The sequence below is a fragment of the Coturnix japonica genome, chromosome 1, assembly GCF_001577835.2.
Source record: "Coturnix japonica isolate 7356 chromosome 1, Coturnix japonica 2.1, whole genome shotgun sequence".
Classification (NCBI taxonomy): Eukaryota; Metazoa; Chordata; class Aves; order Galliformes; family Phasianidae; genus Coturnix; species Coturnix japonica.
The window spans coordinates 112,465,293-112,482,544 of record NC_029516.1 but is presented as its reverse complement, the minus strand read 5'-3'; the positions used below and the strand labels follow the sequence as shown (position 1 = coordinate 112,482,544).

At 41.8% G+C, this 17,252-nt stretch overlaps 2 protein-coding genes across 6 annotated transcripts in view; both read left to right on the top strand.

Moving 5' to 3' along the window:
• WWC3 (WWC family member 3) overlaps positions 1–2,604 on the top strand; it is a 55,674-nt gene extending 53,070 nt beyond the window's left edge. For all 3 annotated transcript variants that reach the window (XM_015886921.2, XM_015886914.2, XM_015886906.2), the window contains exon 22: positions 170–2,604. In XM_015886921.2, coding sequence (XP_015742407.1) covers positions 170–236 — 67 coding nt within the window. In that variant the 3' untranslated portion in view covers positions 237–2,604. The remainder of the gene's footprint in view (positions 1–169) is intronic.
• A 614-nt stretch (positions 2,605–3,218) lies between these two features.
• CLCN4 (chloride voltage-gated channel 4) overlaps positions 3,219–17,252 on the top strand; it is a 32,934-nt gene continuing 18,900 nt past the window's right edge. Inside the window, exons 1-5 of one of the 3 annotated variants that reach the window (XM_015886956.2) lie at positions 5,401–5,514; positions 10,652–10,729; positions 12,430–12,581; positions 12,744–12,843; positions 15,951–16,138. In XM_015886956.2, the coding sequence (XP_015742442.1) occupies positions 12,438–12,581; positions 12,744–12,843; positions 15,951–16,138 (432 nt within the window). In that variant the 5' untranslated portion in view covers positions 5,401–5,514; positions 10,652–10,729; positions 12,430–12,437. Of the gene's footprint in view, positions 3,308–5,381; positions 5,515–10,651; positions 10,730–12,429; positions 12,582–12,743; positions 12,844–15,950; positions 16,139–17,252 lie in introns of those variants that run through there. The other 2 variants (XM_015886939.2, XM_015886947.2) reach the window with 2 other exon arrangements.

Genomic DNA, 17,252 nt, shown 5'->3' with positions numbered 1-17,252 from the left:
CAAAAGTGTATGGTGAGTAAGTTTGTAAGTTGCTTGTATTCAAGTAAGCCCTCTGCTCAGAGTGTGAGAAATAAGAAATAATAAGTAAAGGAGTAAAGAAATGGTTATGGCAAGGGGTTGGGAAAAGCAGGACGTACATCTGACTTCTTCTCATCTTTTTTGATCGCAGAGAGAAGATAGCATTTTTTACAAGACCAAGGATTAACATACCTCCTCTGCCGGCTGACGATGTATGACGTGTTGCATTGTAAACATGAAGTATTTATCGCTTTTATTTTAATGAAGTTATTAGATTAGCCAAGTTTCTTTAAAAAACAAAAAAATAAACAAAAAAACCCTCAAAAAACAAAGCAAAAGTGCAAAAGCTAATATACACGTTTTGTAAAAAATAAAAAAAGGAAAAAAAGTAAAAGTAAACAAAAACATATATATAAATATATACATATATATATTTTATAATAGCGACTGCAACGAGGCTTGGTTTTTCCTTGTTGTGAAACTGACATCTCTGAAGACAACTTATTTTATAAAAGATCGACTATCCTGTTAAGAGCGTGTACAGTTTTTATGCTGTTTTATTTGACTTAAAGGCTGGAAGACAGAAACAAAGTGAGTTCAGGCAAATTCACTGTAGTGTAATTTATTTATAGTGCCTTTTTTTCCTTGAAGGAAAATACCTACTTTAAGATGTATTTTAAGACTGAAATTTTGTTCTTCAGTATTTGTCATACAGTAGAATGGAACCATTGAGCTGGTTTTGTTTCTGATACCTGAAATGAAAATACTATGTTCTAAAATTGTCACTTTTTTCAGCTTTATTATCTGTAGCTTATTATGTACAATGTATCCTTTAGCACTGTCTGTGTCATAGCAAAATATTATCACCTGCGGTGTGTTCAACGCTGATCAGAAGCGATGTTAAACACCGCAGCATTCGTTTGCATGTTCTTACTGTGCACTAATAGAATGTTTTCATTTCGGTTGTCTCTAAAATATCTTTATATTCTTAACCAGATTCTCGATTTAAACGGAGGAAGGAAAAGGGTGACAGATCTTTGTTTTGCTGTTTAAGGGAAAGGGAATTAAGAGAGCTCTGTGAGCTAGCTAAACTGCTAAAGGGATACAGCAATTCCTATGGTATCAAGACTCTGACTTCAGTCAGGAAAACGTGCTCATTTCAGAAAGCAGCTGCAGTAAGGAAGGGTGCTTAAACACATGTTCTATCTAAAGGATATGCTTTGTGGTTACTGCATGTGAGTTCTTTTGAACAGTGACGCTTTCCAGGAAGGAAAGTTCTGGACTATATAATTCAGGAAGATGTAGCTCACTTGATTGCTGGTTGGATGAGCTGAGATCCGGTAAAAATAATTTTACTTGTTTGTTGTCATGGAAGACTGTCGCTCTGCATTCCCAAGAATGCCAGTTTTGTGTCCTTGCATCCTGCAAGTATGTAAAAATACTTCTTTACTAAGCTACTATAATAGAGTTTCTCGTATTTTTCTAATTACGCATTACCTACAAAAAAAAAAAAAAAAATAATGGTGCCCAACACAAGGCTAACTTTGCAAATGGCTGGAATTGCCTCGAAAGAAGATGATGCTCTCTTTTCATCAAGGGGATGTGCCCGGGTCAAATTGGCTTCAGATTTTTATGCCGGGAAACCAAAGCAACAGCAGTCAGAAGCTAAGCAGACTCACGAAAACCTCTGATCAATTGGAGTACTTCAAGATATTTTGTAAGCGTTTTTTGTGAGTATCAAGAACTTATGTTCTGTAAGCTTGTCAAAGATATGGAAAGCCTGAAAGTGAAGCCGATTGGCTTCTGTCTGCCCAGTCTGAGGCCATAAGTGCTGGATATGGGGAGTTAAATATCAGTCATTAATCAGTGAGGATGGTTAGCAAAGACAGTTAATTTTAAACTAGCACTTTGGAAACTATACAGATAAAAAACACGTAAATCACGTAAGAAATTGTTAGTGTTTGGGTGAAAGTCTAGGGATAGCAAGCTTTCAAGTGCTTGTTACTTGAAATGGTCAGTTGGTCAGAATTTCATGTCTCATAATCAGTGGAGGCCCTTTCATAGTAGTATGTATCATAAGTTACCATGCAGTGCTTCCAGAAATACTTGCTATGTGCTAAGAATAGACAGCATCGTGTTCTCATGACAGTGTTTGAATACTGGAAGAGGTTGCCCGGATAGGTTGTGAGGTCTCTGTCCATGGAGGGATCGAGGACTTGACTGGGTATGGTCCAGGGCAGCATGGTTGCGTTAGACCCACCTTGTGCAAGGGCTGGGATAGGAACCTTCCTCACACCCTAAACTGATCTCTGACCATTAAAAAAAAGGGACAATGTCTGTCAGCTTCTCTGTGAGGGGGTTCCGTTGGTGTTTTTAATTAGTGACCGCTGTGAGATGCCATTGGTTTTCTTGTGAGTCTGTGATTCTGACTACTGTAAATGAGTTCTGTCTTGATGTGGTAATGAGTTATCATATTCAGTATTCATCTCTCTTGTTTTTGTCACAGTTCTGTATGATTGTGTCATTTTTTTTTGTATTATTTGAAAGTATTTCTTCTACAAAATAAAATAATTTGCCATAAACAAATAGAATTCTGTTTGATGCTACAGAAAAAGACTTTGTTTCAGGGGTTGGTATTTGCCGCATTTATGATCCTTTCATAAAGACGTCGTATATTTGCATAACAGCGAATGTTTTCAAATAAAAGAAAGAGGAAATCTGTGAACTCAGAGACTCCTGAGAGGTTACACTGAAGATCTGAAATGGATACAGAGCGTAAAGAATGGCAGATCCGTTTTCCCATGTGGTTACTGCTCACGATAAGTTGACAGCTGTATCTGAAATTCATGGTTAACTATTCCGAATTCCTGGGTGGCTCCTCTCTCACACACTGAGTTGTCTTTTTTCTATCAGAATTTCTTACTCGGTAGATTGGCATTTGAATTAAGCTGACACTGTTATTTCTGTAGTATCTTAGTTTGTGACCAGTCTCAATCTGGAAACCGCTCAAAAGAATGCACAGTTTTAGGCTGAACTTTACTGCTGATTTCCACCTTAATATTTGTAGGAAGACCATTGTTTGTTTGTTTGTTTCTCTCTGCAATCCTGAACTGCAGGAGCACAGTCAGAATTGAAGTACTGACACATGACACCTTTCTCTGTGCACTGTTCGCAAGGCATTAAGGGTACGACAGAGTTTAGGTTATTTTTAAAATGGTCTGCTTGAAATAGTCATTCGGGATACCAACTGTCTCGCTACCACCAGGATCAACTACAAAAGCTACAATGGGTATGTTGGTATGGATCTTCTGATATAAGAATTAAGTCGCATGTATATTTCTTGCTATGATTCTTGTGAGCGCTTTGCAAAACCTCAAGGTAAGTGCTATATAAAAAGAGTGGATGTTTTTTCAGGAGTCAGACGAATGACATGTTTTGTGTCTATTTTCAGCTAGGTGCAAAACTAAGATTAGAACTGTGTTTTTAGGGGGAGAGCATTTCTCTGCTTGTTTTGGGTCCCATCTCCTTTCTAACAATGGAGTCATAGGAATGAAAAGGAGAAAAATGTATTTACAGAGGGACTTGAGAAACTGCAAGCTAGCAAAAGCTAAACTGGTACAATACAGTAGCTATTTTGTGTCTATGACGTGGTATTTATGTTCTGTTATGTGCTTTGTGACACAAAAGGTCCCAGGTATGTTTGGTTGCATCTGACTAATTCATTGCTGCTTGCTGTTTTCCCTACAGTCTTGCATAATGTGATCAAGGAAAGTTACAGATAAATTATCAAGTGCCAGTGTTTGACTTCCTCCACAGAATTCAGCTGGCTTATTAATGTTGATTTAATGGGCACAAATAACAGACTCTGGCAAGAAGTTAGGCCTTTCACGTTTCTCCACTTTCCTGATGTGATTATAGCAGGTCTGCAGCTGTTACCAATGCACAAATAATAGAGGAATGTGATTTGTGCTGCTATGTAAAGGGCATAATCAAATCTCTTTTCTGAAGGTGTGCTCCTTGCTCCAGAGAGCTGTTTCAGGTGAAGCAAGTGAAGAGATTAGGTTTCACAGTAAAATGGAAAATGTGCCTTCGGTTTGGGGAATCCATGTCAGAAACAGGGAATTCAGGAACTTGCTCCGGTTCACAGACAAGATCAGGTGGATCTGTGGAGCCATTCTGAAAAGGTTTTGTGCATGCTGTACTGGCTGAGTTGCTTTCTTGGGCTGGGCTGTGTGCTTAGAGCATCCCCAAGTATGTGTTTAAACACACTGGGACAAAAAGACCTTCTGGAACCCTGCTCCTCAGCCTTTGAAGTTAGTGGAATACATGCATGTACCTTCAGTCACTCATGGGTATTAACGTGTGCCTGGACAAGGTCTTCCTCTACCTGTGCACCTGCTTGGTGATACAAAGCACATCCTTGAATGCCCTCAAGTGCACAAACAGTCTGTGCAGTGTTTGGATAAGGTGAACCAAGCAGTAACTGTGTGTGTGCAAACATGTGTGAGTGTTTGTATGCTGTTTCCTTGAAAAAGAGAAATAACCCTGCACTGCACAGTATGCTCCTCGGGGAGTGCAACGCTTGTACCATCAGCTTTCAAAATTGTTATTTTGCTATAGAGCCTGGATACACTGCAGGGTATAATAACAGCAGAACAAAATGCAACGAAACAATGCTGAGGTGTAATGCACGGTTAAGCAAAATGATGAAAGATAATCGCTGCATTTGAATGAAGCATTTTAGGATGTTCTGATGATGAAGTACTTGATAGGAGGATTTAAGGCTGAAGTTTTGAAGAAGGAAAAAGGAGCCGGCATGGAAGAGAGGACCTTTCAAGCAGCTATGGTTTCACTGATGAAAAAAAGGCAGAAGGCTGCAAGTGGGGTGATTTAATGGGTGAACAGGGTGGAGAATCCGGGACTGAGCCTTGAGGGCAATTTTGCAAAGCTTGACTATGACCCAGCAGTGGAGTGTGAAGAGAAGGGAAATTTGCAAGGGATGGTGGGACTTGGTTTGTCTGACTCCCAGGCTGCTGTGATTACATATTGCAGATAGATGAAATAGGATAATTAAAACACTTGTGTGCTGCTGCGGGGCCAAGAAGAAAGCATCTTAATTTGTACGCTGTCTGTACATTGCTTTTTCCTCATGAAAAATGTGTTTGTTACTGCTGTTGCAGCAGAATTCATAAGCCCTCTTTAAAGAAAAAAAAAACAACACCACTTTTCAGGTGAGGGGGAAGGAAAAGCACCAGCTGCTCTTGCAGTTCTCAAGGATAGGTAGGGAGGGATAAAGAAGCTTGCGGTGTAATCCTGCAGGATTACAGCTCGCGCTGTCTCTCTGCCCGTCTCCTATCAGATATCCTATAGACGGAGGATGCAGTCACATGACCATTACTGCTTCCTCCCCATGACATCAGTGCTTTGCAGCCATACCACCAAAGAAAGGATGCTTTTAAAATCTTTGGGACTGGGCTAAATGATGTTGAATTGCAGGTAAGCAACATTACTTCTTCAACAAATTAGCGTGCCAGGTGCTTGTGTGCTGCCATCCTGGAGATCCCACTCTGCGAGGCAGCGTTTCTGCTAGAAAAGAAAGCAGAGCAGGTTCTTTGCGAGCAGAGGGCTTGCAGGTGCAGAGGCTGCTTGCTGCTGCTTGCTGCTTTTCCAGCTGACATCTCCAGCAGAAAGGCTGCCAGCTGGTGCCTTAAAGCTGAGGAAGGCCCTTTGTCCCTGCGTTTCGATATGGCTCCATCATGTGTCTGCTGAGCTTTATTTGCGGGAGCAGCCATCATCATGCAGCCGTGCAGGGAGAGGAGGGAGCAGCAGCACCATTTGCATTGCATTGCCAGTTTTGTGGCTTATTGCTGTGGGCTTTTTCTCACCCTAAAGGCTGACTAAAGGAAGTTGTGGAGAGAGATGTGTCTGAGCTTAAAAAGGAATGAGGATTAACTTGCTTAGGGGGTGAGCGGATGTATTTGGGGAAAGAGGCTTTTCTTCATTAATTTTTGCTGACATGGTTTGCAAGTAGCCAGTCGGACAGGTTTTTTGCATGATGCGCTGTTGTGTAGGATAGGAATCGTTTGTCATCCAACGTGAACGTGGAAAATAATATTCCAGAAAGGACATAGGATATGACGAGCAGATTTCCAGCTCTTACACAAGCTGCTCAAAAGGCTTGAAATATCCCCACTGAATGGATGTTTCAGAGAGTGGTATTGCTGTGCCGAAGTCCAGAGCCTGCTTTCATTTCCTACAATGATGCACTGTGTACAAATGTACGAAGACACAAATTTGCAGAGGGTGGCCTTCGTGGCCTGTTTTTTTGTTCTTTTTTTTTTTTCAATTCAGGATGTATTTTTAAACATATGTTGGCTTTTTATTTACATTGCGTTATTATTGTCCTTAAGATGAATGGTAGAAGCAAGAAGCAAACTCACATTTGACTTCATTCTGCTCAGAGAAGTGAAATTGTGCTTGTTGATTTTTGCGTTAAGAATCCTGATGAATAAACGCGCGCTCTTGAAAGAGAATGGAGGATGACTCAGCTGCAGCTCCACAGGGCAGGCAGGCAGGTGGCACGTCAGTCACAGCCTGCAGAATGTGCTATTCTGCCTGAAAATCATCCTCCTAATTTATGTTTTGCCCATCATTGAGAAATATGGAAGCGTGACATGGCTCGGGTCACAGCCAAAGACATGGGGAGATTTTGCGTCTGTGGTGTTGGCCTGTAGGGCTCACATATTGGAGAGAGGTACATTCCGGTCTCAGGTAATGTGGTTGTGTGAGAAAATATGGGGAAAAAGATATAAAGAAATATGGAAAACAAAGCCATCAGCGGTAGTAATGAAACACTGGATCCAATGAAGGCGGCAGTTTTTAGAAAACTTTTTTATTATTATTTGTTCAAATAGAATCTTTGCTTTTTCCAGATCTCTCCTCAAAAGCAATAGAAATACAAGCTCGTCATTTGATGAGGTAGACGGCTGTATGCTGATGGCACCAGTGCTGAATTTCCTCTTTTAACTTCCTCTGAAGCATCACGAGAGAAGTGTTGGCTCAATTCTTCCTAGCACTTAGGAGTGCACCAAGTTCAGTTCCTGCTCACCATGCATGCAGGGACGCAGCCCTTTGCCCTCATGAAGTGCACAACCCCCCGGCTGCCACACACCAGTGTTACAGACACTATGTGTTTTTTTCAGCAGCCCCGATTATATTTGAGTGCTGTATGGAAATATGTATAAAGCAGTTGGTCACCTGGGCTCCTGATTTGAGTCAAGGCCTTTTTGTACAACAATGGACAAGGTACTGGCCTAAATGCATGCTGGGGCAACTCTGAAACTCCATCTTGCAGGTGAGGGAACTTGGAGCTATGAAGTCACCGTTCTGGAAGCACAGGGCCCACCAGCAGCAAACACTGCTGTACAAACCAGTGCCCTCCTAGAAAAACACGAAGCTCCATCTGTGTTGGTGCGACTCACTGCCTGCACTCAGATCATGAGCAGTGTTTTTCTTACCAATGGAGTCCATTTTGAGCGATGCGAGTGCAAACGTTCCACTTGACATTTTTGAGAAAGAATGAGGTTCCCCCTCACTCGTTCCCTTCCTGATGGAACTCAGCAGCTGAACTAATTTTGCTCCATCTTTCCAAGAAACCGTGAGTGGAGAGCAGACACGTGATGTTTCGTACCAAAGGAACTTGCCCTCCAAAGGGAGACCCAGGCCAGGAGGAGCTGGGTTGCAGTGGTTGCACAGGCCTCTGGTGCTGAGGGTTAGTGCCATGGCACAGAGGCCTCTCTGGAGGTTAAGGGAGCAGGCCTAGCTCTGCTGTGACTGCTAAGTCCCCTGCCACTGAGGTACCTCAGCTATTAGTTACATCTCCCATCAGCTTTGGGGCACATGGGGTGCCCTGGCTTCCAATCAGGCCACTCTGGGTCCCAGGCCTTGCATCCCCTGTGCTCCAGGCCCGCTCCCAATATTGCTGCTGTGATCGTACCCTTAGCACGTGCGGTGGCTGAAGGGAGTGTTCAGAGACTGTGGTTCAGTTTGGAGGAGACTTTGGGCTTCAGTTTTCCACCATGTATCCCAAATATTTCCCCCCTCTGCCTCCCAGGCCCTCTCCCCTATGATCTGCTGCCCTGTGCTTTCTGAGCTTGGCTGTGGCTTCATCGTTTTTTCCATAGGGGTTACTCAGGGTAAAGCCACACATCCAAGATTGGCTGTATGTAGCTTGCCCATGCTACCACAGCAGAAATCTCCTTCATGTGTGGTGACGGGGCCCTACAATAACATGCTGCAGTGTTTTAAAGTTTTGTTCCAGATATGGCAATCTGCCTGTGTTTGCGTTGCAGGAGATGGCAGGGTTTCACAGTATGGTTTACTCGTATAGTGGGATCAAGCCATTAATCCTTGAACTGTAAGAAAGGGATTTGCCAATTTTATTATTCATTTTCATTTTCCCAGTTTTACTGCTCTATGTTTTATTTTTTTCCAATGCCACATTATGTTTCCAGAAAAGCCTGTGACTGAGTTGAGCATTTTCTTACATTTCAAGGAGTCCTTGGTCTGATCCTAGGCCATCCCTGTGTTTTTTAAGCATTGCTGTTAAGGCAGAGGGTCAATAAATGGATCTCCTTGTTCAATTTGAGGCTCTCATGATGAATGGTCTTATATAGCTCATGGATACTTTTCAGACTGGAGAAATCTGCACATTTAACTCACGGTTCAACCTCTACTGAAGACATCTTTCTTGTAAGATGCTGTTGGGTGATAATGATCTCATAACCGTTTTACCTCCTGTATCTTGTAGGATGCGCTGTTTCTAGGTCATATTCTGTGTGGCAGGGGATGGAGGTGGAATTGCCTCTGTCCCCCTTGGCATTTTCATGACCGTTCATAATCAGGTCTGCAGAACAATAAGTCCCAGAGATTTTCATGTGATAAGTCACTCCAAACAAATACAGATTGGGCAGTTAGGGTTCTGCTTTTCTTCCACATCCGCTTCTTTATGCGACAGCAGAGGAGTCATTGACAGAGATGTGCTTTGCTGTTTGCATGGTGTTGTTTTTCACATAGCAAACTCCACACTGCTACTTTTACAGCAAACAGCATAAAGATGAAAGTATATAGGGGAACATTCATCTGCTAGAAATAGTGTGAGTGTTGGAGTAGTTCAGTAACTGCGACCTGCTCAAAGTAACTTAAAATTTGTTAGAAATGTGTTTCAAAATGTGCTGTGTGTTGTGTCCAATTGAAACAGAAATCAGGATGAGGAGACAGTAGCACATCTAGTAGCAACAGGCAAGGGCCAGGACTTTTCCTTTGATGATTGTTCAGCTCGTTGTTTCTCATCAGTGCACTTTTCAGCTTCTTTGAACCACGAGATGATTTGGTCTGTGCTTGCCATGTCAAGTGCATTTCAGATCAAATCAGTCAGTTAATGCTATACCTACAATGTCAGTTCATTGATACAGCTCTTCTAGCTGCGACTTTGACATTTACACATGCTGTAGCAGTGCCAGAAAGCTCAGAGGTTGTCAGCATTTGCATTATAAATGTAATTTATCACTTTTCCATAAAATCTTCGTGCTGTTGTGCTTCGTACAGCTGACTTGCATCTCTTCTCATGCAACACTTCACATGTTTATCGGTTCCAATAGGTTTGTTTCTTCATTCAGCTTCCAGCAAGAATCAGTTTACATTTGCTAAAGCAGAATATTGATTAAAACATCCAGTTGTAGATTAAGCTATTCATGGAAAGAACCTTCTTTCCATGCTGAATTGCAGGGAATGAAATGGGAAATGTGACTCAAGGTCAATAAAGGCAAAATGATGGGGGTAATGACCCTAAGATCCCACAGAATGATGGGCTTCTCTTTCTCATGGAGTACATATTAGAGTTACAGCAGATTGCTCATGGAAAATGTTGGATGCATGCCCTAAGCAAAATGAATGCCAGGAGTTGTTAGGAAAGAATAGGGGATGAAGCAGGAAACATTTGCTGCTGCACAAATTGTTTCATCAGCACCTGAAAACGTAGTTGAAAGGACAGCAATGACATCTGAGACATGGAACTACAAAGGGACAACACGCGCACCCAAGAGTCACTCAGCAGCAAAACAATATTCAACACTTTCCAGTGTGTACAGGATTGCTGAGTATCCAAATTTCTTAGATATTTGAGTCTTAGGAGTGGCTAAGAGTTGCATTTATTGCTAATTCTGTGTGCAGTGATATTGCAGTGTTTTCTTTTGAATTAATGAGGCGGGAATGGCTACTTCTGATGTCTCTGTGATCTGTGGCCAGAAACTGTTGCTTATAGGGAACAATTTATCATCTCATAATAATGCAAATGTCTCTAATATGTGAGATAAGTTGCCTTTGAATAGCATTTCTCTCTCATCAGCTACAAAAGGAGTTTAGATTCTAGTGTCCAGAGCTTAGTGCAGATTTGTGATGCTAGATGGGACAACACACACTGTATTTGTACTTTTGCTGTCCTAAGAGTGGATTGCTACTGTGCACCTGGCTACAGTCTGTGTTTGGATGACATTCATTTGCCCTTAACATTTGTGTATTAAATTAAAGTATCCATAACTAAATTGTTAGTGTAAGGTTGTAGTTTTGCTGGCAGGACTGGGAAGTTCTCTGCAAGAACCTTGAGAGGAGAAGTTAACCCACCAATAGAAGCTTTGGAGACTGTTTCAGAAAGGTGAGATAAAGAATTGCCAATAAAGAGAAAGACAGTGGTACTTAAATGGTGCTTAGTGCCAGCACATAAGAAACATGGAATCTCTATACAGCCCAATTAAAATTGTTGGAGCCAGAACTGGTTTTTGTCTAATCTGACATCACATCTCTGCATTCAAAAGCACAGCAGCTGGCATGGAGTTTCAGGATGATAATAATCCATCTAGCTGCAGTTCCTAGATACTGAAACTATCTAGAGTTTGAAGTTTGTTTTCTGAGTCTTCCTTGGCCCTGCAGTCTCTAGCACTTCCTTGTGTCCCGGGGCATGCCGTACAACACGTATGTCTGGGATAGATTCAGGCTAAGATTGTAATTACCCACATACTTGTGGTCTGGCCTGCTATTATCCATCACAAAACTGTCATGTGCCGGGCATTGACAGCATACTTAAGAAGCTATTTTTTATGGGATATAACTAGCATATTGGGTAACTTTCTTGTAGCATTAAGGAGAACTTGCCAACTCTTTCAACACAGTAGTTTCCAGACATTTTTTATAAATCAGCAGTATTGCCTAGGCTCAAGCAAGCCGTCTGGACTGCATGTTCCTTACAGGTACTACTTGTATGGGAAGAGTAGGTTGAAGGAAATGACCTGTGTGCTACAAAATCATAGCACTGTCTGATTTTTCTCTTCATTCCAGCTTTCTAAACCAGCTTCTCTGTCTCCAGAGGCAGCCTAGGTAGTTCTTATGGTCTAGATACCAAACTTTCGGATGGATGAAATTAAGTTGCTTGAATCCTGTATGCCTAAAATACTTACTTAAAAGACTCTCTTGCTACTAAAGGTTCCTTATGTTGGGAATGATGTCAGCCTTTTCTGTAACCTGTTGTATTAGTAACTGGAGATTACTTATTACCTGGGAGAAGAGGCCAATCCCCACCTTGCTATAACCTACTTTCAGGTCATTGTAGAGTGATAAGATCTCTGCTGAGCCTCCTCTTCTCCAGACTGAACAATCAATCCCAGTTCTCTCCTCTGCTTCTCCTAAGTCTTTGTGTCACAGGTCCTTCACAGCTTTGTTGCCCTCCTCTGGACATACTCCAGGGCGTCAATGTCTTTCCTGTAGTGAGGGGCCCAAAACCCAACACAGTACTCAAGGCGTAACCTTGACACTTGGTCTTGTTGTACCTCATGAAGTAGGTATAGTTTCTGAGGCTTCAGGACAACGGGCATGGATGGTTCTCTGCTTTCATTTCCATAGTCTGAAAACCCAGATGAATGATAAATGGTAAATTTTAGTGTATTATCATTTGTCTTCTGAGTTAGTAACTTTGTCTTCTCAGTAGCCTCACCACAGGTAGGGCACCTTCCAACATGTGATCAGCATTTAACTTTGCAGAAGAAGCCCAGAACCATCCTGGGTTTTGGGGAACTATTGGCCAAAAAAAAAAAAAAAAATAATAAAAGCTGTATTTCTACACTTGGGCACTCTGCTTTTTTTGTGTTGGCTTTTAAGAGCTTGCCAAGCTCTTGAAGTGGCCTTCAGCAGTGTACTTTTCCTAATGGTAATGCATAGACTTCAGTAAGTGCCCACTAGAACTGCTGAGCCATGTTTTCTAGAGTTTGTGGTTTGTGGAGGGGTTTTGGAAGACTTGATTCCAACATGTCTGGCAAAACTGCATGAATTTACTGAAAAACTTGTTTTCCCTTCTATATACAGACCCTAATATGGTTAATGCAGGAGAAATGAACGGTTCTGGCAACCTGATGGATTTTCTGGATGAGCCTTTTCCTGATGTCGGGACTTATGAAGATTTCCACACTATTGACTGGCTGCGGGAGAAATCACGTGACACTGACCGCCATAGGAAGGTAATGGCTATAGCAGAGCGCCTCTACAATGTGGTTGGGACTGGAGGAAGCAGAGAGTAGAAGAATTTTTTAGCCTACTTTTGAGTAGATTCATTTAGCCTGATGCACTAAAATTGTGTTAGCCTGGATCAAAAACACAACTCTATGTACATATCGTTTCAGATTACAAGCAAAAGTAAGGAATCCATATGGGAATTCATCAAGAGTTTGCTGGATGCCTGGTCAGGATGGGTTGTAATGCTTCTCATAGGACTACTGGCAGGTATGTGTGTGCTACATTACTTTTTCCTGGAACCACCTCACTCAAATTTTCTGCAGTACCATTTGTTTCTCTCTTTACTTTGTTCTGTATTTGCTGATTTTTCAATCTAAAAAAGCAGTTATGTATCTATGCAGTTATAATACTTAATAAAAGCAGTCCCGTTGAGTGCTGACTTAGAAAAAAAACTATTAATCTGTAGAGGGAGTTTCCTTGAAAATATGTTTTTAAGTACTTTACACTCAATTGACTGCTTTCGCCTTCTGAGTCTTCAGTTCACACAGCCAGTTTTATTGTAGATCTTTTTTTTTTTTCCCTTGTCTTCACTTAGCTGCACTCTCCAAGTAGATGTTGTCATGTCGCGAAGGAAAATGTTCGGCGTGTACAGTCAAGTGGGAGCTTTGTAAATCATTATGTCCACTTGGATATCTTATTATATATGCACGAAGGGAAAATACAGTTTCAAACTCAGTTCTGCATTTGCTCTCAAGCCAGACAGACATTACATATTTAACAGCCTGTTTGAACTCAGATGGCAAATTCATTAATTGCTCACATTGCTCCTGTCTTCTGCATGCTTTAGCACATCTTCCAACTTGGAAAGCTCTACTTCTATTACAAAGTTGAAACAGCTGTCATTTTTTTTATACTTTTCCAGTGATGTCAGGGTGCTCTTGTTTGACAGTGCTTGGTAGAACCACCATGCAAAGCTTCACAATTTCCAAGCAGTGTGAATCTCAGTTTTGCTATCTGTCAAGTTAACACATTTATCATAGCCCGTCACTGCAAGAAAGACATCGAGGCCCTGGAACATGTTCAAAGAAGGGCAACAAAGCTGGTGAGGGGTCTGGAGCACAGGCCATATGAGGAGAGGCTGAAGGAATTGGGAATGTTCAGCCTGGAGAAGAAGAGGCTCAGGGGAGACCCACATGCAGAACTGAATACCTCCACAGTAAAGCTCTGATGCTTGTACATCTATCCTACATACTGAAGGTCGAGGGTAAGCTAGATCTGAGGTGCATTAACTTTAGCAAACTTTGTGATGACGCAGGTGCAGAACAGCACATTTTACCACAAAGAATAGAGATTACTCTGTTTTTTAATTGGGCAAGGACTTGTGAATCAGCAAGAGAACAAAAATTATCTGTGTGCTCATGATCTGGGCTGTAGACTTTGTCTGCTCTTGGAATGATACATGTGCTCTGTGCCTGTCAAAGATGGAACCTTGGCTCAGCTGCACAGCTGTGGGGCAGCTCTTGGGCAGCTGAATCCGGGCATTGCCAGGGGCAAGGATGGGGGATGGTGAGGAGGGGGAAAGCAGCAGCAGTAGTAACCAGGGCATGAGGGGACTGTGCCCCTGCCACAGCCTTAGGGGGGACAGAGGCCAGCAAGGTGGGACTTTTGGGAAAGGGAATGACAAGAGCCTCCTTGTATTTCCAAAGGCACTTGGAAAAGCTATTCAGGCCCAGGATTTTAAAGTTAGTTTACATTTTTCATTCCAGATGGAGGATGTGTAGACCAGGGGACTAAATTCAGTTCCTTTGGTGGAAAAATATGAAAATAAACATGTGCTATATTGCAGTTTTGCAGTGACATGTCTAGACAGCAATGTTAAGACGTCTAGCTTAATAGTTAAAGGATTGACTTTTTGAGATGCTGAGCAGTCTTCAACTTCCATTAATTTCACTTGAAGTTGCAAAGATTTATAACTGTTTTATTGTGGTCTTGTCTGGTATCTGATGAGAAGTAAAGGCCTTAAGATGCGCCAGGAGAGGTCCAGGTTGGATATTAGGACAAATTCTTCTCATAAAGAGTGGTGATGCAGTGGCACAGGCTGCCCAGGGAGGTGGTGGAGTCACTGTCCTTGGAGGGGTTGAAGAAACGTGTAGATGTGGCACTGAGGGGCGTGGGCAGTGGGCATGGTGTGAAGGGTTGATAGTTGGACTAAATGATCTTAGAGGTCTTTTCCAACCTCAGTGATTCTATGATTCTGTGTATAGTTCTTCATACTCTTCCATTCCATCAAAAATTCTACACACAGTTTGTGTGTTGACAGGTATTCTTCCTAAGGCATTAAGAGTATATGCTCATGTGTAAAGCCCTGTGGATGTGTGGAACATTTTTTGTTCTCTGAAAAAAAAAATAAAAAAATCAGGTTGTACATGACTGAATTATTTGATATTATTATTATTTATTGTTGTTTCACAGAAATAAAAAGCAGAAACTTTATTTATGGGTGAAATTAAGTGACCTCTAGGGAAAAAGAGAGCAATCCCCCACACCTCCTCCCTTCGGTTGATCAGTTACTTAGTAGGAACCAGAAAAATAAAAGTTTTGAAACTATCAAAACCATCCATTACATTTTCCAAAATGTTTTAATCTCACTGAAATTCAAGGACAAAACACACTGTAAAAACAATGTTCCCCTTGGGGTCACGCCGCGTGAAATTTATGCGTCTTCTGGCCACTGGATGTCGCTGTAGCTCTGCGTAGTTACTGGGGAAAAGCTTAGATGGGGTTTATGTGTGCAAAGAAAGTATGAAGAGTAATTTTAATCTATGTATTCAGATTGGCAATGAATGTACACATCAAGAGTCTGATTCTATTAAGTTTGTAGATCAGAATTTGGCATCCATATTGCTTTTGCACCAAAACCATCCTTTTAAAAGGTTTCTGTCTTGGGACCAGAAAGCCTAAAGGAAAGCAGCAGAGTCCTCCTTCTTTCCACCCCTGAAATGCACAGTGTGGCTTGGGCCCTGTGGCCTAGCCCTTACACACAGCCCTGCTGACTTGTATCAGATGGTCTGCCTGCCTGGTACAGGCTGCAGGAATAAGCCCAGTGTTACCCAGGCCCTCCCTCTTTGTCAATTAGCCAGCACGAAAATAGCCAAACGTGTTGGTATGGCCATTTATTTGCAGTTTTCTCACTGTTTCTTCCACTTCTTTGTTATATCCATGAGCTCCAACCTGAGCAACTCTAAGATTCTAGGGTATATTGCAGCTTCTTCCCCGCAGGATGTATTTTTGCTTTTAGTATAAACAGATGTATTTACCTCATGGCTTGGTATTTTTCAATGCCATGTCTCCTCTTTATGCATTTCCTTCTCCAGGCACGTTAGCCGGAGTGATAGATTTAGCTGTGGATTGGATGACAGACCTGAAGGAAGGTGTCTGCCTGTCTGCGTTCTGGTACAGCCACGAGCAGTGCTGCTGGACGTCTAATGAAACGACCTTCGATGACAGAGACAAATGTCCCCAGTGGCAGAAATGGTCTGAACTTCTTGTAAACCAGTCAGAGGTATGGGGGACCTGATGGGGGTGGGGTGAAGGAAGGCCAGGGAATGCCTCTTTTTTATACTTGCTGATGCTCACTCCAGAAAGAGAAAACTTTATGAATGGAAAGTGATGTGTTTTTGGGTTTGGTTGATTGATGCTGTTGGTTTTTGTTGTTGTTGCTGTTTATTTTGAAAGGCATTACCACAAGCAGTGCCTGCACAATTTAGGATAGGTCCCGTTGTTATAATGCCGTGTGTGATGGAAACTGGAAAATCTCTCTCCTTGTTTCTCGTTTTAAATTGTAGTTATTTCCGATACAGGTAATCATGTTTCAAAGCAGAATGTGTGGAAGTTTTGCATTCTAACACATCTATGATATTCCTCCTCAACCCCTTGCAGAAGGTGGTATTTTCATGGTATTTTGTTTTCACCTCAGCTATTCAATGTATTGAATAATATCAATTCCTTCAACACTCGGATTTTAGGGCAGAATTATTGTACTGAAAAATATCCCCCATTTTTACAGGTGACTTGGAGGTAAAGTTCAATATGACATTGGGTAGGTGGGACGGATGTGTCCTGGAAAGAAAGGGCTTATGTGATATTATAGGCCCATGTAGAACATTTTGGATTGTTTTTAAATACATGGCGATGCAGTCTGGGCAATAATAAAGGAAAGAAAATACGTACTTCTGTGGCATAAACCTTCTGCAGCCAGGCAATTGAAAATAGGTGATGGATACTGATGAATACTGGATGAGAGTGTCTGTGAATATGTACAACCCAATGTTCCGTACTTCCAATTAACTGTAGTGAAGGTAGCGGGTTGCTTACTGTTCCTGAACATTCCCAATACAGGCAGAAATCTCTCTGTACAGCTTCCAGTCCACAATGCCAATTCCCTTTGCCACAGGTTCTCCAGGCTTGCACAGTTCTTCACAAACAGATGGTTCGGATGGGTGTACTTTTTTGATGGTGAAGAAATATTACCGCGGTATAAAGTTGCAGGACTTGGGACAGGGTTGTAATTTAAGTGAACAAAAAAATGTGGCAAATCAAAAAAGGGGTAGAATGTTACAATTGTTATGGGATTTAGAAATCCCGTGCATGTGTTTGACATGCTGTTACTCTGAGAA